This window comes from Protomyctophum parallelum (assembly GCF_964188405.1).
Source record: "Protomyctophum parallelum genome assembly, chromosome: 4".
Lineage (NCBI taxonomy): Eukaryota > Metazoa > Chordata > Actinopteri > Myctophiformes > Myctophidae > Protomyctophum > Protomyctophum parallelum.
Window position 1 is genome coordinate 28800838 of NC_139700.1, and position 23950 is coordinate 28824787.

The 23950-nt window shown below is 43.1% G+C and overlaps 3 protein-coding genes across 7 annotated transcripts in view; all 3 read right to left on the reverse strand.

Annotated features, from left to right (window-relative positions):
• LOC310857045 (receptor-type tyrosine-protein phosphatase eta-like) overlaps window positions 1-23950 on the reverse strand; it is a 64800-nt gene that overhangs the window by 18380 nt on the left and 22470 nt on the right. For 3 of the 5 annotated variants that reach the window (XM_083762643.1, XM_083762646.1, XM_083762647.1), the window contains exons 5-16: window positions 12634-12897; window positions 11890-12147; window positions 9857-10117; window positions 9332-9592; window positions 7386-7667; window positions 6400-6657; window positions 5949-6206; window positions 5211-5471; window positions 4469-4723; window positions 3203-3466; window positions 2624-2893; window positions 1123-1386 (exon numbers count right to left, since the gene is read on the reverse strand). In XM_083762643.1, the coding sequence (XP_083618769.1) occupies window positions 1123-1386; window positions 2624-2893; window positions 3203-3466; window positions 4469-4723; window positions 5211-5471; window positions 5949-6206; window positions 6400-6657; window positions 7386-7667; window positions 9332-9592; window positions 9857-10117; window positions 11890-12147; window positions 12634-12897 (3156 nt within the window). Of the gene's footprint in view, window positions 1-1122; window positions 1387-2623; window positions 2894-3202; window positions 3467-4468; window positions 4724-5210; window positions 5472-5948; window positions 6207-6399; window positions 6658-7385; window positions 7668-9331; window positions 9593-9856; window positions 10118-11889; window positions 12148-12633; window positions 12898-13145; window positions 13270-23950 lie in introns of those variants that run through there. The other 2 variants (XM_083762645.1, XM_083762644.1) reach the window with 2 other exon arrangements.
• On the reverse strand, window positions 14625-18226 carry LOC310857981 (receptor-type tyrosine-protein phosphatase eta-like; the record flags this gene model as incomplete). Its single annotated transcript, XM_083764025.1, has 5 exons — window positions 14625-14960; window positions 15687-15944; window positions 16142-16402; window positions 17129-17386; window positions 18217-18226. 5 exons carry the CDS (start codon window positions 18224-18226, stop codon window positions 14650-14652), a joined length of 1098 nt encoding a protein of 365 aa, XP_083620151.1. The 3' UTR covers window positions 14625-14649.
• LOC310857982 (receptor-type tyrosine-protein phosphatase eta-like) lies at window positions 20891-23950 on the reverse strand (the record flags this gene model as incomplete). The annotated part of the gene is made up of 6 exons (XM_083764026.1): window positions 20891-20897; window positions 21189-21372; window positions 22098-22355; window positions 22561-22821; window positions 23553-23810; window positions 23932-23950. The coding sequence occupies 6 exons, from the start codon at window positions 23948-23950 to the stop codon at window positions 20891-20893; spliced, it is 987 nt and encodes a 328-aa protein (XP_083620152.1).

Genomic DNA, 23950 nt, shown 5'->3' on the forward strand with positions numbered 1-23950 from the left:
CACCCTCTGGTGGCCACTGGGAACCGCTGAGAGTATACACTATGTATACACTATGCTCTCTATTTTCGTCCATGCTAAATCCCTTATCCCTAAACTACTTTGCCTTTTTTGACTATTTTGAAAATAAGTTTTGAATAGTTCAACTAGCCGATCTACATCAACACGTGAGCTTGTAGACTGGCCATTTTAACTATTCAAAAATTATTTAGGAAGAAGTTTAGGGATAAGGGGTTTAGCATGGCCGAAAATAGAGTATACATTATGAATGCATGAATGCAGTACATGTTTAATGTAAAGCTCTGTTTGCTCTTTGCTGCCACCTAAAGTTTTTGTCACTGTATATTTGTTCTCTGCATTTACCCATCTTATACCCACTAGGTAATAATCTACGGTACTCTGGGAGCAAGTAGGGGTTAAGAGTCTTGCTCAGGGACACTAATCGACACATTGCGGGCCTGGCCTGGAATGGAACCTGGGACAACCAGGGTCTCTGGCTTCCCAGGTGGGCTCACCAACCACTCAGCGTAGGTGCAGTTAATCAAACTAAATCATTCATATTCAATAGGATAATACAACTAGATAAAGTGCCCCTCGGGGCACAGGTCTCCACCAGGGCAGGTCAGGTTGTGGCCTCCTGGTGGCGCTATAATAGGCCGTTCTGGAAAATTTGGGGCAGAGGTTCATCGTTGGCATCCAGGGAGTGTGTGTGCAAGATTTGGCATCGACCAGGTTAACGGTGCCGGAGATAGCTGGTAATAGACAGACGGACGCACACACTCACACACGGACGGAGTGCAAAACATACTCTCTCCCCATGCCTTCGGCCTGGTGGAGACAATAATCAATCAATAATCAATCCCTATTTTGGGAATGTCATTCTAGGTGAAAAGTAAAAAAAACAACAACCTCTCCAGCTTCTAACCATTAGATGGCAGCAAGTCAGACAATGTGTCATGGGTTTAGTTCCCCTATCACAGTGGATCGAAAAGTGGGGTCCAGGGACCCTCGGGATTCCCAGAAGGGGTTCCAAACAGGTCTGTAACTCTGAGTTATGGAGGTCCTCGAGATTGAAAAGTTTGAGAAGCCCATGCATCAAACAATAACCATGTCAGTCACACTTACAGGTGGCACTGGTAATGAACCCAGACGTAGCGTTGAAGGGCCCGCTCGCCGCGGTGACCCTGGCTGTGTACAGCCGTCCCGCTGACAGGCCGGAGAACAGCACGGATCTCTGGCTGGCGTCTAACTCCACTCCATCCAGGGTATTTGAACTGTCGTTCATATGGACCACGTAGCGCTCCACGGCCCCGGGCGGAGCCGTCCACCACACCTGCATGCTGCTGTTGGAGCCATCGTTGGAGACGGCAGGCTGGACCGCTTCAGGTTCTGTTAGCGGGAGAGAAGAGCAAAGAAAGAGAAATGTGTTAAGCTGTGTTCAGACCTGAATATATATATATATATATATATATTAGGGCTGTCAAAGTTAACGCACTATTAACTAGTTAACTCACAATCCTTTTAACGGCACTATTTTTTTTAACGCGCAATTAACGCACTGTGAAGTTTGACAGAATGGTTGAGAGATGCATGGCAATTTTACACTGAAGAGTTGAATAATTGTTAAACAGCTGCATTACTTAAGTTAATTTAAGTCTACACAATTAGAAAACTTAGAAAACATGTTATTTTGATCAACATGGCCTGTTATCTCTTGTAATGGTACCATTGGCCAACATCAATACAGTTCTTTAGTTTGGGTCTGGAAGGCTAAATGTCATCAAATGGTGGTCCGTGGCTCAAATGCAGAATAAATAATGGACCTTGATATGAAAAATCTTGAAAACCACTGATTTAAGGTATATTTAGAACGGATAAAAAGTATGCGATTAATTTGCGATTAATCACAGTTAACTATGGACAATCATGCGATTAATCAGATTAAATATTTTAATCGATTGACAGCCCTAATATAATATATATATATATATATTTATATATATATATTTATATATATATATCCCGTTTGTGGTGTGCCAGGTCACGCTGCTCCCGTTCGCTCAACTATCGTCTTTGCATTGACTTTGTATGTAATCGCGCCACTCTAACCATCCAAGTCTGAACGCAGCTTTTGAGTTGAGTCAAGACAACTTTGTTGTCAATTCACTGTTTGACAGATTAGTGGGTGAATTTCTTTTTTGGATCATAATGTTGTTTTCCAGAAGAAAAAGAAAAAACTAATCTATACAAAGATAATCAACAATCCAACAGAATCAAATAATCTAACATGGAAAGGAACAATACAGGTATTTTCTTTTACCATCCCTCTGCACACTCAAAACTGTGCTAAATGTGTTTTATCTACAAGCTTTCGAGAACTTTAAAACACTTAAACCTCAGCCTCTGTATTCTGGGGAAAGCGTTCGCCAAAAATAGCAAATCGACAAGCTCACAACGCGTCTCGTTGAGGTGCTTTGTGAGCTTGTCGATCAGCTATTTTCAGCTAAAGCTTTCCCCCCCCAACAACGGAAAACAAAGAATACACTAGTACAGAGCCCTGAGGGACTCCGGTCAACCATATAGGGTTTAACATGCAGTAACCAAAGCGTGATAAACAGGTTCGTACTGGTGTACTGAGACATGCAGGACGGTGTCCCCTCGGTGTCGTCCTGTGCTCTGACAAACACGCAGAAGGAGTGGTTGGTTCCTGGTGTGAGCCCTGACAGCTGGGCCCGTTCCCCCGGCACCACGGTGCTGTTGGTGGACACGCCCCCGGAGCGGGCCGTCTCCACCCGGTATGTGTACGTGCTCCGGTTCTGCGCTGGCCTATTCCACGTCAGCAGGATGGTGGTGCTGTTCCATGTGCTGGCCTCCAGGCTACTCACGCCGTATGGCCCTGCATGGAAACAAGAAGACATTTACTGAAAAACAGGTGGAAACGGATGAGATCCAGAAGCACAAAACAATGTATTTACAGTAGGCTATTTGAAAGAAATCTTGAAAAGATTCAATACATTTTATCAACACAAATTTTGCATGGCATAGCAGCAAACTTTCAAGACATTTGGGACAATTAGCAGCATTTCCAACAATAATTTTAGGCTTTTTGTAACTATTTAAAATGATTTAAAATACTTACAAAAAGCCTCATATGTCGGGTCCTTCACCAGCGAAAAGTTTGAGAAACAAAGAATAAAACACCTACGTGTGAAATAGGACACAGCCGCAGGGCTGGCCTGGGTGCCATCTTCTGTCTGTGTGGTGACAGTGAAGGTGTAGTTGGTGCCAGACTGCAGGCCGCTGGCATTGTATCCAGTGGTGGAGACCATGTCAGGTAGGAAGCTGCTCTCTGAGCTGGTAACCAGCACCATGTACGAGTAGCCAGGTCTGCTCTCAAGCTGATCCCAGACTAACATCACCTCCATGGGGGAGATCCCTGCTTCCTTCAGCATGCTTACAGAGTGTGGTTCTGGAGGGGGGAAAGGGATATGATGATTATCATGTGTCACATGATGAAGATGGATTAAGATGCACCCAGTGTTGATCTGCAAAAAAAAAAAGATTTGGGGAAGATATGAACTGAATTTGAGGATAATTAAAACTAGGGAGTGGAAATAGAGCACCAAAGTCTGACATGAATGCCACTCTAGAGTCCGGCATGGGCTGGCAGTGGGCAGTGGCTATGGGGTAGAGTGACTGGATGGGAAGCACAAGGTTCCCAGTTCGAACCCAGGCTCCCCCAAACTTGGTGTCGAAGTGTCCTTGAGCAAGACTCTTAACCCCTAATTGTTCCCGATGTGCAGGTTGGTGGCTTGCATGGTTTCCACCGGCATCGGTGTGTGAATGGGTGAATGTAATGCACAATCTCTGTAAAGCGCCTTGGATAAAGGCGCTATATAAATGCACCATTTTCCATTCACCATTTAGAGGCCGCTATCCCCCTGGGAATGTTTTTGTATTGTAAATCCCATAGACTAATCTAAGATTGCAAGAACTGTGTTCCAAAAAATAAACAAATCACCCCTGTGATTTTACTCGTATGGATATTAAGCATCAACTGACAGTGAAAAAGTATTATTTTATCCAAAAACAGACCTTATCAAATGTAACTCAATATCATAATCAAAATCTCCAGGATGATTTGTTTATTTTTTAACACAGTACTTATACTCTGTGACCCAGGGGCAGTGGGAGTGACGTCAGGACTTTGGTACTCATTTGGTGTCATGAGGACTAATGATGCATCATTTTAAAATATTGCTGCAAGGTTAATATTAACGGGACCATACAAAACCGTACTTGAATCAGTAGAGGGTCATCTCCTGAGACAACAAATGATGCCCCTGTTTTCAGATGGGGGTCTGTGGCCAAATACAAATATATTAACGCAATATGAATGTGGGGGTCCTTGCCATGAACACGTTTGAGTCTTTGAGGAGTGAACCACCATATCATGGAATGTTAAACTCACTGGTATAGTTGAGCGTGGTTTCCACTGTGCTCAGGTAGTCCTGTACGCCCACGGTGACAACAGAGATGTTGTAGGCCGTTCCAGACTGGAGGTGGTCCAGCAGCATCCAGTTGTTACTGGTCTGGTTGGACCGGTCCCCGTGGAACACCATGAAGTTGTACTGGTCCGGCTCCATACCGCCAGGTCTGGCCCAGCTGACGTTGATGCAGGCCGTGGTCTGAGACTCCACCACGATGGGACCGGGAGGGTTGGGAACTGGGAGAGGCAGGAGAAAACAAAGTGCGATTAATAACGTCAACCCAGCAACTGTACTTTGACCACTGTTTCAGCCCCGTCTACAGCAAATTTATTTGCCAAAAATAAGCAGATCTACAAGCTACAAGCGATATTATATTTTATTAGATTTGTGTTTGAATTCAATCGTTGTTTTCTGGAGAGGCAAACATTTTTTGTTGTTTTTGTTTATGGCTTGCACTGATAGGTGCATCAGTAGTAGGCCTAATAAATCATTTAATAACAATACACTATTTATTAGAATGATGAACCCAGAATCACACATACTGTATAACAGGTGTAATTGTGACCATAGGTCACAGATTACTATGAACCTTCAAAACCTGTCATTCATGCCTCCAAATATATGGCCGTCAGTCCATCACGCCTCACGTCACGAGGCGTAATGTAATTTTTTGCTTAAAGTTTAGCCAAACTTTCCCCCCTAATGATTAGCAACGTGGCTCACAGGTGGCGTTGACAGCAGTTGAGTTCTGGCAGAGCGGTCCGCTGGCGGAGACCACCGTTGCGGTGTACAGCGCTCCAGGTGTCAGGCCTTCAAACAGCACCTGCAGCGTGTGGTTGCTCAGGCCTGAGTGGTTTCCTTCCAACAGGCCTCCTCTGTGCAGCAGGACGGAGTAGGAGTCCACGCGGCCGCTGCCCACGCCCCAGCTCACCCACATGGTGCTTGTGGTTCCAATGGCCTTTATGTCAGGCACCGCCGCAGGCTCTGCATGGGGGGGGAAGAGAAAATAAAGTCTTTCTTTCTTTCTCTCTTTCTTCTGTATAAACCTTTTAGGGTCACTGTGATGTCATGTGGGTCATTACAATCATCATCATACATCATACATCATGCTGTAATTAGTGAGCTGCTCGAGGGACATTGCAACCACACTTGCAATTTCCCAGCATTGCACCTTTCTAGTTACTGTACATAGTCAAAGTCGGGCAATAACCTCTTAACCTTTGTTTCTCCGTAAAAATGAAGGTCCTACTTGTTCATACTAAAGCGTCACACACTAAATCATCAAAAGTAGTAAATCCACAACCATGAGCTTGTCGATATGCTACTTTTGCTACTTTGAATTTGAATCATGAAAAGTAACAGTTTTGGACAGTTTCCACCCGATAATACTTTTAAATAAGATATTATTAAGATATATATTTTAATTAAGAAATTAAAAACAAAGCCACTATAATAACGTACGGGTGTTTCTGGATATGCTCTCCGGGCGGGATTTGACCCCTTCAACGAGCGTCAGCACGGTGAAGGTGTACTGCTGTCCGGGGGTTAGGTGGGTGAAGGTGTGCGTCTCTGTGTGGACGGACACATTGACCCCGGTGTCCTCCACGCTCACCAGGTAGGAGTAGGTGAGTAGGTTGAAGTCGTCCTGTCTGTCCCAGGTCAGCTGGATGGCAGTGGTGTTCATGTCCATAGCTGACAGGCCGCTCACCGCTTTGGGCACTGTGTGTGCAAAGAGTACAAGCAGAGGTTGGAGTTTTTAGAGACTGCCCGACCACCATGTTCGCGGATATCGTTTTATAGCATTTAATTAACAAGACAAATCTCGTATGGGGGGCACAGAAACATTTTCAGATGTCATGTGGGTTCTTGACATGACAAGTTTGAGACCAATTGAACATAGAGATTTATTTACTTGTGTAGCTGAAGGTCTGCTCGGTGGTGGAGTGGCTGTCCGGTGCCACCACGGCAGTGACGTGAAGCGTGTATCTTGTCCCTGGACTCAGGCCAGTGACCACGGTGCTGTTGGTGTTGACCAGCTCTGCGCTGGTGTGGTTGCTGGTTTGAATCCTGTATGTGAAGTACGACTGGTATCCTTCAGGGTGTGACCACCGTACTTTTACAGAGGTGGTGGATTCAGGACTGGCCATGAGGTCCCGGACCGGTTTGGGTACTGTAAGCAATACAGCAAAAGCACATTACTTTGTTTTAACATACCGGTATTTTTTTATCGAAGGAATCTCACAGGAAAGGTATACAGTCAGAAATAGCAACCCTTCAAGTTTTCTGAAAAACAAACACAAACCATCCCACCCAACCCCCTACCCCCAAAAAGAGTATGTTGACATTAACTATAGTATATTACATATATCGTTGTTGTCGGGCAGAAATCTTTATCTCCATATTTTAACTTTTAGTTGTTTTTTCGTGAATTACTGCCCTACTTGATCATACTACTGTAGTGGTGATTTCCTTTCTTTGTTTGCTTGCTTTTTGCCTGCTTTTTTGGCTCCAGTTCCGAACCAACATTTAGGGTCTGAACCAATTCTGGAATCTGCCAACTGACTTGCCGTAGTGTTGATAAAATGACTTAGTATGAAATCTCGGGCGAAGTCTCGTCTCGCGATACTTCTGGTATAGCACTCCCAGCGATAACAACAGAGGGAGGCAAGTCTAGCGACACAAGACTTGCAAAAAATAGAATATTAAAATATAAATTTGGAGCAGAATGAATAGGTGATCTAGCGATTATCCCGTACGCTCCCGTTCTAGGCTGCGATGGGACTCAGGAGAGTGGACAACACTGACCAATATGAAAAAAATAATAATAATTGTACCGTTGTCGTTACGGGACATAATAACATCAGAAAATGGAATCCTCCTTTAATGGGTTCAACTCACAAGTGTACGCCGAGGTGGCGGGGGTCCAAACACTCCTAAAACCCTGGGGTCCCACTGTTTGCACCGTGATGTTGAACAGAGTCCCAGAGGAGAGCGAGGACAGGACGGTGTGGTTGGTCGTGGAGGTCTTGTTTTGCACGGCGGCGCCCCCTGTGGCGGCCCGGTAGGATATGTGGTAGCTGGTGTGCGGAGCGCCCTCCATGGCGTGAGGAGGGGACCACTCCACATGGAGGGCTGTGGTGTTCCTCTGAGTCACAACCATCACTCCAGGAGCGGTGGGGACTAGAATGGAGAGACATCATCATTGATTGAAGAGCAGGAAATGCTCTATTTGCATCGCTATATTTTGGCTACAATAAATTTCACTGCCTTCAGTGGACACCCCCAATCCTCATGGCAAAACTACAGCTTTTTTCTTCAAAACATTATTTTCTTTTTGTCAGGTGAAATGTAGACGATAAGATCGACCCCCTAGTCATACTGACGTGGTGACGTGATTGGCTGCTTCTAGCCAATGGGACAACAAGCAAGGGCAAAGCTGCCTCTAGCCAATGAGAAGGGGAGGGGCAAATATCCCTGGCAGCCACGCAGGCTGCAGACAGAAAGTGCAGAGCAACGCAGCAGAGAAGCATGCTCACACTCACAGGGTGACGGGGAAGGAAGATACTACAGTTATTTGACACGTTTGCAATGTTCGAACGTCAATATAACTTCAAACCAAATGCGGCTGAAACAGTGCAGCGCAGCCAATGCAAAGCCACAACAAAACACAGTCATTGAACCACGCACAGAACATCGGAACCTAACGCAAACAACAGCCGCAGGGTTGTGACACAGAAACATACACGTTACTAAAATAATAATCATATTATTATGGGGGGGAGAACACAACAGAGACAGTGCACGCAAACAACGACCGCAAGGCGCGAGGTTGTGACACACAAACATACACATTACATTACTAAAAACATAATCACATTATTATGGGGGGGAGAACACAACGGAGACAGTGCTTCTTTCATCAAATATCACTATGTGATCATTTCTTATGTATCCTTTCTTATGTAAGACCACAAAGCTCAAAAACTAGAAAAAGTGTCTTGATCACTTGACTACAGAGATGATGTGTACCGATTTGCCAAAAAAAGGGGGACATTGGTCCGCGACCCAAATGTGGGTCCTGAGTCCTGACCCACTGTTTGAGAAACAGTGGTCTAGAATAGATCACTGGTTCTCTTCTACTTTATTTTGCAGCCTCAGTCGGCCTCATGGTGGCGCTATAACAGCCCACTACGTTTTTCCCTATAACTCTTGTGGGTCATGATGCATTTCCACATATAGGCCACGCCCATTTTCGTCAGGAAAAAAAATCCTGCCAATTAGAATTTTCTCCAAAACACACTTTTGGCTCCTCCTCCTACAGATTTTGTCCAAATCTCACCAAAATCGGCACACATTATCTCCGGACCTATCCAATTAAAACACCAACTGCAGAATTTTGGTAGTGCGTATCGTTCGGCCGTAATCGTCGTCCGAATATAGTAGGAGGGGCCTATTTTACAAAAAATGCCACAAATCACGAACGGAATGTCCGATCCATTCCAAATTTGAATCGCATGTCGCAGGTGGTTCAATCAACCAAGTTACAAAAGCAATTCCATTTTCATCCATATGGGGCGCCGCAAATGCAAAAAGATTAACCGTTTGTTACAAATTACAGATCAGTTTTTGGGGGCATAAATACCCTCCGAATTACTTACACATGATCACAGGGGTGACGTGACATTGTAATTGGCTGGCAATATTAGTGGGAGGGGCCTATGTAAGCGACTGTGGCAACCACACTTTGCAATTTTGAGAAATTGTGACCTTTCTAGTTTGTATTACTTCCGCATTGGCTTCATTTTCAAGAACGAAAGCTTTGCCTCAGCCTGGGCTGAACTCACCAGTAGCCAGTGGGATCTGGTCAGAAGTGTTAGTGAAAGGACCGGCCACAGCCGTCACAGTGACCTCATAAACCCGGCCAGGTTTTAAGCCACTGAGGTGGGCCGTGGGCTCCTCCCACGTCCTGTTGGCCCAGAAGTTCAAGTCCGCGTTCCGAACAATCAGGTTGTAGTACTGGACGTGACCACTAGGCAGAACCCAACTGAGGTTCAGAGATTCGGTAGCTCTTGCCACAACGGTGATGCTCCCGGGTTTCTCTGGCCCTAGATTTAGGCACGCGCACGCACGAACACACACACACACACACCACACACACACACACACACACACACACACACACACACACACACACACACACACACACACACACACACACACACACACAACATCGTTTGTGTTTTGTCCATAAATTGACAATACTAAAACAAAAAAACAGGAAAGAAAACTAAAACGTCAGTAAACAGAAAAGACTCATAATAAGCTCCTGAGGGGGGGGTTATAATTTATTTCACACAGTATGGACCTACGTGTGAAAGTCGATACGAGGGCCCTTGCGCCTTCGTTGGTGATATTTCCGGCCACGGCGGCGACCGTGATGTTATACAGAACTCCAGCTGACAGACCCGTGACGGTATGGGACGTTGTGGCGCCGCTGCCGGTGCCGCCGCCCGTGGCGCTCCACCACGTCACCGTGTAGGAAGACACGTTGCCCTGCGGTGCCGTCCAGCTCACAGACACAGAGGACGTGGTGACGGCCTCGATGTCTAGACCGCTGACCACGCCAGGCTCTGTGAGGACACGGCGGACATGTGAGACACTTTGAGAGCAGCAGTGGTGGAAAAAAGCGTTTTACCCCATTTAGACCTGAGACCGATAAAATAAAATAAAAGTCTTCTAAATGCTAACAGTTTCCTGAAAAACCTATGTTTCTATGTCAGAGGTGCTCAACTTTTTCACATGGGGGAGCCATACCTTTGGTCATAGGCGGCGGCTGCGTTTTACCTTTGGGTAGGCTATAGAATTGCGTTGGGGGGGGATTCTCGTGGCCGAGCGGAGCGAGGCCGCCGCCACGGATTTATTTATTTATTTATTTCCCAGATGGTCTAAAAATGAGTTATTTAGCATACTTTTACCAATGAATTCAAGTCTCGAGTCAGTCAGTGTAGATTACCCGGCGGTGTTGGCGTGTTGCTGCCCCTCCGGGAGTCGCGGCTCATGGGTCTTCACAGACGGCACAGAGACAGCAGTCACTCCCCTGAACGTGTCAGTGTTGCTGCAGTGGTGCTGTGAACTGTGAACCGTGCGGGCACTGGCGCTGCTGAGTTCTGACACCTTCTATAATGCTGCGCACATATATTATATATATTAAAAAAAATACCCAGCATAATTTGTGGGAAGGCTAAGCCTTCCCTAGCCTTATTAATTTTGGCTGGTTGAAGACCAAGCGAGCTGCTGCATTTTGGATCAGCTGGAGAGGCTTAAGTGCACATGCTGGTAGGCCAGTAAGGAGGGAGTTACAATAGTCGAGTTTTGACAAGACTGTTGTCTGGATTAGGAGCTGGGCTGATTCCTGGGTGAGGAACGGTCTAATTCGTCGTATGTTATAGAGTGTGAACCTACATGATCGAGTGACAGCTGTGATGTGAGCTCCCAGAATTATCTGTGTTTCAGACACCCACCTGAAAATATGTTGTTCCAGGGACCTCCCAGAAGCAAAGATTTGAGTTAAAAATGCTCTGAAAGAATATTTTAAGATTTGTGCCACATTTTCACGATTAAAAAAAAATAGCAGATCTATAAGCTCATAGCGCGGCACTCGCTAAAGTATAACATAATGCTTAAAACACCAAAAGGGGTTCCCGTCTAGAATGAGTTAAGTGAAAGTATCAATACCACAACATAGAAATACTTACAAGTAAAAGTCTGTAATTCTGTAAAAGTACGCCAACAAAAGTCTTGGCATCAAAATGTAGTTAAAGTACGAAAAGTAAAAAGTATTGTGCCGAATGTCCCATTTCATTTGCTCAGAACAATTGTAGCATTATAGGCTATTGTAGTATACTGTACCAAAATGGGTTCCCCGTCTTGAAAGGTATACTTACAAAAAGGGATTCCCGCCCATAATATGGAGATAAAAGGCAACTATATACAGTATATACTAGAGGTTTAACGATATAGTAACTGCATCGAAAAATCGATTTTAATTTTAAGGATCAAAGTATATTGAAATGAAAACAGCAACATTGACTATGTATCGCATCGTATCGTTTAGCAATGCAAATAATCAATTGTATCAATCAATACTACATCTTTGTGTGTGGTATACATTTTTTGAAGAAAGAATTAAAAGAGGGGTTTGATTACTTAGTTTAAAATAATGTCAATGTATTTTAAATAGTTACGGTATCGATTTCAAATCATTGAATCGTATCGGATCGCCATAATGGACCAATATCCATGTATCGTATCGTCAACCATGTATCGTGAATTGATACGTATCGTATCGCTGTTAAAATGTATCATTACAACCCTAGTAAATACAGTATAAACTGTGTCTTACCTGTAACTGCACTGAGGACGAACGGCTCTCCTTCTGTCTGGTTATCTTTGGCAACGGCAATGACCTTGATAGTGTAAGTGGTTCCAGCCGCCAGGTCAGCTAGGAGAGCTGAAGGGCCATATGTGGTCATGTTCAGTTGTGTTCCGCCATTGACCCACTCCAGCCTGTACATTGATACCACTCCTGCAGGGCTGGTCCATGTCAGAGAAATGGAGGAGGTTGTTGTGCGCACGCTAGGTGGCGCTATCGTATTTGGTTCTGCAGAGGAAAATAGGAAAATTAGTACAACTTTTGTTTAGTTTTTTGGTCATACTGATGAATACCTCTGGCAATCTCTCCAGCACTTGAGTGAACATTCAGGTCTGGATACCAATTTGATCCCATCAGGAGAGAGAACTAATTACATTATACAGGATAAGCGACTGCAATTGGAAAGTTTGTACATGTACAACTTCCTGGTCTCAACTGTGCATGTTTCTTTCCTTCCATGGAGCACCATGGAGCAACATGGCGTCGCCCGTACGGTCCTCTTTAGTCCTTGACCAGTTCCAGGAACTGGAACACAAATTGAAGCTCATGATTGGATTAAATTGGTGTCCCACCTGAAAATATATTTTCTGTTTACTAATGTCCTGGAGAGACAGGGAGAGCCCTATCAGCAGTGATTACCATCAGGATACAGAGTTTTAACTTAAAATGTAACCATTTTAACAAAAACAAACTGTGAAGGATACAAACACTTACTGGTGGCGTGACTGCTATTGAACACGAGCCCTTTAGAAACTCTATCCCCAGCCACTGCAGCCACTGCAAAGTAATACAGCTCTCCGGCGGTGAGGCTGTCTACATGAAACACCGTTTGGTTGGTGCTCTCATTCTTATTCAACTCGTTCCCATCACTCCATTCCACAACGTAGAAGGAGCTTTCGCCATCCGGTGGGCTCCATTGCAGGGACACGGAGGATGTCGTAATGTTACACAAAGTAAAGTTCCTGATCATATCAGGATCTGCGCCGAGGCAAGCAGGGAGTGGGGACAATGACAAAGAGACGCAAAACAAGATGATCAAATAAACACTCCTTTCAGTGTGACATTAGGAGTACAATGGAAAAGATGACAAGTGACCCTTTTTGTCAAAAACACATCTTACATGTGTTAGTTACTCAGTTAACCACTCAAAACCTCACATACAGAACACTAGTTGTCGACAAGCATCCCCCAGGGCTCTATACCAGGTCCACTAATATTTTAGGTACTTGTATAAAAGGATGCAGTGAAACTGTTTCCTTCAGTTTGGTTACAAGTCAGTGTTTTAACACTGAACGTGTACTGACCTCCAGGGGTCAGATCAGTAGTGTTAACATGAGTCTGATCAGTAGCAGTATGACACTTCCATTCTACTCTATAGGACACACTGATTCCAAGTGGCTCAGTCCAGCTCACAAACACACTGGAAGTTGTGATTTCACTGACATTTAGGTTCCTGATGACTTCAGGCTCTGTCAGTGCAACATGAGTGGGTGGGAGAGAGAGAGAGAGACAGAGAGAGAGAGAGAGAGATAGATCCATCCATATTTTGTCATCACCTCTATATACCTCTATCTTGGCTGTGAGATTGACAGGTCCATGTTCGGACCTGCCCCTCCTTCCTGATTGGGTGTCTTCGCCCACACCCTAATCCCAGTTGGCTGTGCCTAGTTGGCTGTTGCCTATAAAAGCTCAGTTGAACTCCTGCTCTGGAGAGGACGACACCAGTTTGCAGCAGAGACTCGGTCCCTCTGGTCCTCCACCCTTTTGTTTGCTTTTGTTTGTTTTAGTTTATTTGACTTCGATTCCGTTCTGTTCTGTAAGTTTTGCCATAGCCCCTTTTGTTATCTGTTTGTTCCCTTTAAGAGTAAAACCCCAGTTTGTTATTATTATTATTATATCTTTGTTTCTGTCCTTTCGTAAGGGTGTTGGGTCCCTTTTTGTTTTTCTCCTTAGTAATTCTGTTAGTTAGGTTAGTTAGGGTTTAGTATTGTATTTTTGTTCTTGGTTAGGGATTGAGTTAGGGGTAAACCTTTTATTTTCTAGACAGATATTTTTGCTAAGATGTAAACTGCACCCTGAAGCCAATACTTATTTTTGAACTGAAAAGCTGACAAGCACAAGGATTTTCTCTGTGGACAAAGAAAAGAGCTACAACAATAAACTAAAGTTCTTTTTCAACCCTGTCTCCTCTCACATTATGTTTACCTTCACCCTAGACGAAGGTGCGTAACAACATACCAGTATTGATCACAACATTGTTTTAGTTTTTTTTGTGTCGATTATCAACGTTTTTTCTGCTTAACAGTCAAGATAAAAGGTACTTACTTGTATAAAAGGATGCAGTGACACTGTTTCCTTCAGTGTGGTTACAAGTCAGTGTTTTAACACTGAACGTGTACTGACCTCCAGGGGTCAGATCAGTAATGTTAACATGAGTCTGATCAGTATCAGTACGCTCACTGACACTTCCATTAGTCCATTCTACTCTATAGGACACACTGATTCCAACTGGCTCAGTCCAGCTCACAAACACACTGGAAGTTGTGATTTCACTGACATTTAGGTTCCTGACAACTTCAGGCTCTGTCGGTGCAACATGAGTGGGTGGGAGAGAGAGAGAGAGAGATAGATCCATCCATATTTTGTCATCACCTCTATATATGATATTGCCAGTCTTAAAATCTAAGACATCCTCTGACAAGGAACTAGTTTAAAGCACAATTAAGTCAACTAAAAAGTCTCTAAACCTTTACAAGTCAGTTCCATAAGCCTCATCTTACGTGTGCAGTGTGTCGTTTCAACCGTCTGTCCAAATGTTTCGTTATCTTCAGCGACTGCAACCACACTGAAGGTGTACCGTTCTCCTGGTGTCAATCCAGTGACATTAAATGACGTTTCTGACACCGTATGTGTCTCACTGGCGTTCCCATCTGTGTATTGTATTGTAAAGAAGGAACGCTTTCCTTCTGGTTCACTCCAACTCACATACACAGACCATACTGAGATGTCACTGACACTTAGGTTCCTGATGACTTCAGGTTCTATGGGTTTAATACAAGTGGGTTTGGAGAGAGTGCACGAGAGAGATCCGTATTTCAGGTTGTCATTAACTCTATAGAGGACTACATTGCCATCTTTCTGAAAGTGCTAAAAATAAAATCTATGACGTCTTCTGACAAGGAACTATTTTAATTCCTTTTTCCGCACGTTCCCCTTTTTCTCCCTAATTAGTTATGCCAATATCCAGGTTTCTCCTCACATGTAGGTCCTCTTACAGTTAACCCCCACAGCTGCTCATGTGGGAAGGTGTAGAAGTCAAACCCATGAGGGGTCAATAAGGCAGCAATAGAGATCACACTATCCACCCAGCATCCCTCTAACACAGACAATAATGGTCACTAGTCACTAGAGCTCATTGTTGCTTCTGATAGTGTTGAAAATACAGATTTCAGTTTCTTCTGACTAAAACATGTTCTATGAGCACAAGATGGGGAGATCTCGAGTAAGAAGGTGATCTAATAGCGGTCAACTCTGTCCTCTGTCCAACTCTGTCTATTGTTTTGGGAACAGCAAATCACATGCTGTGAAATCCTGAGCAGCATCCAAACAACTATTTTTATGACATCAAATTCATGATCAATCAATAAAATGCATGCCAGTTGAAAGTATCTGTACATACCAGTATTGATCACAACATTGTTTTTGTTTTGTTTTGTGTCGATTATCAACGTTTTTTCTGCTTAACAGTCAAGATAAAAGGTACTTACTTGTATAAAAGGATGCAGTGACACTGTTTCCTTCAGTGTGGTTACAAGTCAGTGTTTTAACACTGAACGTGTACTGACCTCCAGGGGTCAGATCAGTAATGTTAACATGAGTCTGATCAGTATCAGTACGCTCACTGACACTTCCATTAGTCCATTCTACTCTATAGGACACACTGATTCCAACTGGCTCAGTCCAGCTCACAAACACACTGGAAGTTGTGATTTCACTGACATTTAGGTTCCTGACAACTTCAGGCTCTGTCGGTGCAACATGAGTGGGTGGGAGAGAGAGAGAGAGAGATAGATCCATCCATATTTTGTCATCACCTCTATATATGATATTGCCAGTCTTAAAATCTAAGACATCCTCTGACAAGGAACTAGTTTAAAGCACAATTAAGTCAACTAAAAAGTCTCTAAACCTTTACAAGTCAGTTCCATAAGCCTCATCTTACGTGTGCAGTGTGTCGTTTCAACCGTCTGTCCAAATGTTTCGTTATCTTCAGCGACTGCAACCACACTGAAGGTGTACCGTTCTCCTGGTGTCAATCCAGTGACATTAAATGACGTTTCTGACACCGTATGTGTCTCACTGGCGTTCCCATCTGTGTATTGTATTGTAAAGAAGGAACGCTTTCCTTCTGGTTCACTCCAACTCACATACACAGACCATACTGAGATGTCACTGACACTTAGGTTCCTGATGACTTCAGGTTCTATGGGTTTAATACAAGTGGGTTTGGAGAGAGTGCACGAGAGAGATCCGTATTTCAGGTTGTCATTAACTCTATAGAGGACTACATTGCCATCTTTCTGAAAGTGCTAAAAATAAAATCTATGACGTCTTCTGACAAGGAACTATTTTAATTCCTTTTTCCGCACGTTCCCCTTTTTCTCCCTAATTAGTTATGCCAATATCCAGGTTTCTCCTCACATGTAGGTCCTCTTACAGTTAACCCCCACAGCTGCTCATGTGGGAAGGTGTAGAAGTCAAACCCATGAGGGGTCAATAAGGCAGCAATAGAGATCACACTATCCACCCAGCATCCCTCTAACACAGACAATAATGGTCACTAGTCACTAGAGCTCATTGTTGCTTCTGATAGTGTTGAAAATACAGATTTCAGTTTCTTCTGACTAAAACATGTTCTATGAGCACAAGATGGGGAGATCTCGAGTAAGAAGGTGATCTAATAGCGGTCAACTCTGTCCTCTGTCCAACTCTGTCTATTGTTTTGGGAACAGCAAATCACATGCTGTGAAATCCTGAGCAGCATCCAAACAACTATTTTTATGACATCAAATTCATGATCAATCAATAAAATGCATGCCAGTTGAAAGTATCTGTACATACCAGTATTGATCACAACATTGTTTTTGTTTTGTTTTGTGTCGATTATCAACGTTTTTTCTGCTTAACAGTCAAGATAAAAGGTACTTACTTGTATAAAAGGATGCAGTGACACTGTTTCCTTCAGTGTGGTTACAAGTCAGTGTTTTAACACTGAACGTGTACTGACCTCCAGGGGTCAGATCAGTAATGTTAACATGAGTCTGATCAGTATCAGTACGCTCACTGACACTTCCATTAGTCCATTCTACTCTATAGGACACACTGATTCCAACTGGCTCAGTCCAGCTCACAAACACACTGGAAGTTGTGATTTCACTGACATTTAAGTTCCTGATGACTTCAGGCTCTGTCAGTTGAGTGGGTGGGAGAGAGAGAGAGAGAGAGAGAGAGAGAGATAGATCCATCCATATTTTTTCATCTCTATATATGATATTGCCAGTCTTAAAATCTAAGACATCCTCTGACAAGGAACTATTTTAAAGCACAATTAAGTCAACTAAAAAGTCTCTAAACTTTTACAAGTCAATTCCATAAGCCTCATCTTACGTGTGCAGTGTGTCGTTTCAACCGTCCGTCCAAATGTTTCGTTATCTTCAGCGACTGCAACCACACTGAAGGTGTACCGTTCTCCTGGTGTCAATCCAGTGACATTAAATGACGTTTCTGACACCGTATGTGTCTCACTGGCGTTCCCATCTGTGTATTGTATTGTAAAGAAGGAACGCTTTCCTTCTGGTTCACTCCAACTCACATACACAGACCATACTGAGATGTCACTGACACTTAGGTTCCTGATGACTTCAGGTTCTATGGGTGTAATACAGGTGGGTTTGGAGAAAGAGAGTGCACGAGAGAGATCCGTATTTCAGGTTGTCATTAACTCTATAGAGGACTACATTGCCATCTTTCTGAAAGTGCTAAAAATACAATCTATGACGTCTTCTGACAAGGAACTATTTTAATTCCTTTTTCCGCACGTTCCCCTTTTTCTCCCTAATTAGTTATGCCAATTTCCAGGTTTCTCCTCACATGTAGGTCCTCTTACAGTTAACCCCCACAGCTGCTCATGTGGGAAGGTGTAGAAGTCAAACCCATGAGGGGTCAATAAGGCAGCAATAGAGATCACACTATCCACCCAGCATCCCTCTAACACAGACAATAATGGTCACTAGTCACTAGAGCTCATTGTTGCTTCTGATAGTGTTGAAAATACAGATTTCAATACAGGTTTCTTCTGACTAAAACATGTTCTATGAGCACAAGATGGGGAGATCTCGAGTAAGAAGGTGATCTAATAGCGGTCAACTCTGTCCTCTGTCCAACTCATAGACTGTAAAAAATATGGACAAAGCGTTCCCCGGGTCTAACATGGACGTAAAATGAAGCCTGTAATTCTATGGTAATTCCTGATGTAAATCGCCATATTTCTAGATCCGTTTTGGCCCAGCTGGCCATTGGATGGCTCCGTTTTGGCCCAGCTGGCCATTGGCTGGCCCAGACACAAGGCGGGACTTCCCCCCTTCGTCTCCGTTGGTTTTTATTTTGACTCGAGTGGGTGGGGAATCCCGATCATAGACTGTAACGGTAGCCACGCCCCTCAGAACATGCGCGACTTTATGGTAATTTTTTTAATTAATGGGACCATAATTTTCCAAAAAGAATATTATGACATTAGAAATGAGACTTTAAACTAGTGACTGGAAGCAGAAAGTATTCATGACCATGTTTATTAAGGTAATACAGTCTAGGTGAAGTTGGGCCCAAATACATGGACTTCTATGGGGCTATGGGTTTTTCTGGGTCCAATGACAGCGCCACAACAGGCCATTATATGAATCGCGATTTCCTTATAGGCTTCACAAAATATCTGTCTGACTGCCCCCCTGGTCCAACTCTGTCTATTGTTTTGGGAACAGCAAATCACATGCTGTGAAATCCTGAGCAGCATCCAAACAACTATTTTTATGACATCAAATTCATGATCAATCAATAAAATGCATGCCAGATGAAAGTATCTGTACATACCAGTATTGATCACAACATTGTTTTTGTTTTGTTTTGTGTCGATTATCAACGTTTTTTCTGCTTAACAGTCAAGATAAAAGGTACTTACTTGTATAAAAGGATGCAGTGACACTGTTTCCTTCAGTGTGGTTACAAGTCAGTGTTTTAACACTGAACGTGTACTGACCTCCAGGGGTCAGATCAGTAATGTTAACATGAGTCTGATCAGTATCAGTACGCTCACTGACACTTCCATTAGTCCATTCTACTCTATAGGACACACTGATTCCAACTGGCTCAGTCCAGCTCACAAACACACTGGAAGTTGTGATTTCACTGACATTTAAGTTCCTGATGACTTCAGGCTCTGTCAGTGCAACATGAGTGGGTGGGAGAGAGAGAGAGAGAGTGAGAGAGAGAGAGAGAGAGAGAGAGAGAGAGAGAGAGAGAGAGAGAGAGAGAGAGATAGATCCATCCATATTTTGTCATCTCTATATATGATATTGCCAGTCTTAAAATCTAAGACATCCTCTGACAAGGAACTATTTTAAAGCACAATTAAGTCAACTAAAAAGTCTCTAAACTTTTACAAGTCAATTCCATAAGCCTCATCTTACGTGTGCAGTGTGTCGTTTCAACCGTCCGTCCAAATGTTTCGTTATCTTCAGCGACTGCAACCACACTGAAGGTGTACCGTTCTCCTGGTGTCAATCCAGTGACATTAAATGACGTTTCTGACACCGTATGTGTCTCACTGGCGTTCCCATCTGTGTATTGTATTGTAAAGAAGGAACGCTTTCCTTCTGGTTCACTCCAACTCACATACACAGACCATACTGAGATGTCACTGACACTTAGGTTCCTGATGACTTCAGGTTCTATGGGTGTAATACAAGTGGGTTTGGAGAGAGTGCACGAGAGAGATCCGTATTTCAGGTTGTCATAGAGGACTACATTGCCATCTTTCTGAAAGTGCTAAAAATACAATCTATGCCGTCTTCTGACAAGGAACTATTTTAATTCCTTTTTCCGCACGTTCCCCTTTTTCTCCCTAATTAGTTATGCCAATATCCAGGTTTCTCCTCACATGTAGGTCCTCTTACAGTTAACCCCCACAGCTGCTCATGTGGGAAGGTGTAGAAGTCAAACCCATGAGGGGTCAATAAGGCAGCAATAGAGATCACACTATCCACCCAGCATCCCTCTAACACAGACAATAATGGTCACTAGTCACTAGAGCTCATTGTTGCTTCTGATAGTGTTGAAAATACAGATTTCAGTTTCTTCTGACTAAATCATGTTCTATGAGCACAAGATGGGGAGATCTCGAGTAAGAAGGTGATCTAATAGCGGTCAACTCTGTCCTCTGTCCAACTCTGTCTATTGTTTTGGGAACAGCAAATCACATGCTGTGAAATCCTGAGCAGCATCCAAACAACTATTTTTATGACATCAAATTCATGATCAATCAATAAAATGCATGCCAGATGAAAGTATCTTTACATACCAGTATTGATCACAACATTGTTTTAGTTTTGTTTTGTGTCGATTATCAACGTTTTTTCTGCTTAACAGTCAAGATAAAATGTACTTACTTGTATAAAAGGATGCAGTGACACTGTTTCCTTCAGTGTGGTTACAAGTCAGTGTTTTAACACTGAACGTGTACTGACCTCCAGGGGTCAGATCAGTAATGTTAACATGAGTCTGATCAGTATCAGTACGCTCACTGACACTTCCATTAGTCCATTCTACTCTATAGGACACACTGATTCCAACTGGCTCAGTCCAGCTCACAAACACACTGGAAGTTGTGATTTCACTGACATTTAGGTTCCTGATGACTTCAGGCTCTGTCAGTGCAACATGAGTGGGTGGGAGAGAGAGAGAGAGAGAGAGAGAGAGAGAGAGAGAGATAGATCCATCCATATTTTTTCATCTCTATATATGATATTGCCAGTCTTAAAATCTAAGACATCCTCTGACAAGGAACTATTTTAAAGCACAATTAAGTCAACTAAAAAGTCTCAAAACTTTTACAAGTCAATTCCATAAGCCTCATCTTACGTGTGCAGTGTGTCGTTTCAACCGTCCGTCCAAATGTTTCGTTATCTTCAGCGACTGCAACCACACTGAAGGTGTACCGTTCTCCTGGTGTCAATCCAGTGACATTAAATGACGTTTCTGACACCGTATGTGTCTCACTGGCGTTCCCATCTGTGTATTGTATTGTAAAGAAGGAACGCTTTCCTTCTGGTTCACTCCAACTCACATACACAGACCATACTGAGATGTCACTGACACTTAGGTTCCTGATGACTTCAGGTTCTATGGGTGTAACACAAGTGGGTTTGGAGAAAGAGAGTGCACGAGAGAGATCCGTATTTCAGGTTGTCATTAACTCTATAGAGGACTACATTGCCATCTTTCTGAAAGTGCTAAAAATACAATCTATGCCGTCTTCTGACAAGTAACTATTTTAATTCCTTTTTCCGCACGTTCCCCTTTTTCTCCCTAATTAGTTATGCCAATATCCAGGTTTCTCCTCACATGTAGGTCCTCTTACAGTTAACCCCCACAGCTGCTCATGTGGGAAGGTGTAGAAGTCAAACCCATGAGGGGTCAATAAGGCAGCAATAGAGATCACACTATCCACCCAGCATCCCTCTAACACAGACAATAATGGTCACTAGAGCTCATTGTTGCTTCTGATAGTGTTGAAAATACAGATTTCAGTTTCTTCTGACAAAAACATGTTCTATCACAAGATGGGGAGATCTGGAGTAAGAGAGTGATCTAATAGCGGTCAAGTCAACTCTGTCCTCTGTCCAACTCTGTCCATTGTTTTGGGAACAGCAAATCACATGCTGTGAAATCCTGAGCAGCATCTGAACAACTATTTTTATGACATCAAATTCATGATCAATCAATAAAATGCATGCCAGATGAAAATATCTTTACATAACAGTATCGATCACAACATTGTTTTAGTTTTTTTTTTTGTCGATTATCAACGTTTTTTCTGCTTAACAGTCAAGATAAAAGGTACTTACTTGTATAAAAGGATGCAGTGACACTGTTTCCTTCAGTGTGGTTACAAGTCAGTGTTTTAACACTGAACGTGTACTGACCTCCAGGGGTCAGATCAGTAATGTTAACATGAGTCTGATCAGTATCAGTACGCTCACTGACACTTCCATTAGTCCATTCTACTCTATAGGACACACTGATTCCAACTGGCTCAGTCCAGCTCACAAACACACTGGAAGTTGTGATTTCACTGACATTTAGGTTCCTGATGACTTCAGGCTCTGTCGGTGCAACATGAGTGGGAGAGAGAGAGAGAGAGAGAGAGAGAGATAGATAGATCCATCCATATTTTGTCATCACCTCTATAAGATATTGCTAGTCTTAAAATCTAAGACATCCTCTGACAAGGAACTAGTTTAAAGCACAATTAGGTAAACTAAAAAGTCTCTAAACTTTTACAAGTCAGTTCCATAAGCCTCATCTTACGTGTGCAGTGTGTCGTTTCAACCGTCTTTCCAAATGTTTCGTTATCTCCAGCGACTGCAACCACACTGAAGGTGTACCGTTCTCCTGGTGTCAATCCAGTGACATTAAATGATGTTTCTGACACCGTATGTATCTCACTGGCGTTCCCATTAGTGTATTGTATTGTAAAGAAGGAACGCTTTCCTTCTGGTTCACTCCAACTCACATACACAGACGATACTGAGATTTCACTGACACTTAGGTTCCTGATGACTTCAGGTTCTATGGGTGTAACACAAGTGGGTTGGGGGAGAGAGAGAGAGAGAGAGAGAGAGAGAGAGATCCATATTTCAGGTTGTCATTTACTCTATCTTCCATCTTCCATCTTTCTGAAAATGCTAAAAATACAATATATGACGTCTTCTGACAAGGAACTATTTTAATTCCTTTTTCCGCACGTTCCCCTTTTTCTCCCTAATTAGTTATGCCAATTCCCAGGTTTCTCCTCACATGTAGGTCCTCTTACAGTTAACCCCCACAGCTGCTCATGTGGGAAGGTGTAGAAGTCAAACCCATGAGGGGTCAATAAGGCAGCAATAGAGATCACACTATCCACCCAGCATCCCTCTAACACAGACAATAATGTTCACTAGAGCTCATTGTTGCTTCTGATAGTGCTAAAAATACAGATTTCAGTTTCTTCTGACTAAAACATGTTCTATGAGCACAAGATGGGGAGATCTGGAGTAAGAGAGTGATCTAATAGCGGTCAACTCTGTCCTCTGTCCAACTCCGTCCATTGTTTTGGGAACAGCAAATCACATGCTGTGAAATCCTGAGCAGCATCTGAACAACTTGTATTTTTATGACATTAAATTCATGATCAATCAATAAAATGCATGCTGGATGAAAATATCTTTACATAACAGTATTGATCACAACATTGTTTTAGTTTTTTGTGTGTCGATTATCAACGTTTTTTCTGCTTAACAGTCAAGATAAAAGGTACTTACTTGTATAAAAGGATGCAGTGACACGGTTTCCTTCAGTGTGGTTACAAGTCAGTGTTTTAACACTGAACGTGTACTGACCTCCAGGGGTCAGATCAGTAATGTTAACATGAGTCTGATCAGTATCAGTACGCTCACTGACACTTCCATTAGTCCATTCTACTCTATAGAACACACTGATTCCAACTGGCTCAGTCCAGCTCACAAACACACTGGAAGTTGTGATTTCACTGACATTTAAGTTCCTGATGACTTCAGGCTCTGTCAGTGCAACATGAGTGGGTGGGAGAGAGAGAGAGATCCATATTTAATAAGTCTGACTATTGTTAAACCCAACGATATATATAAGAAATTGCAGGTGAAAATGTTTTGTTCAATGAACCGACATAAGCGAGATTCAT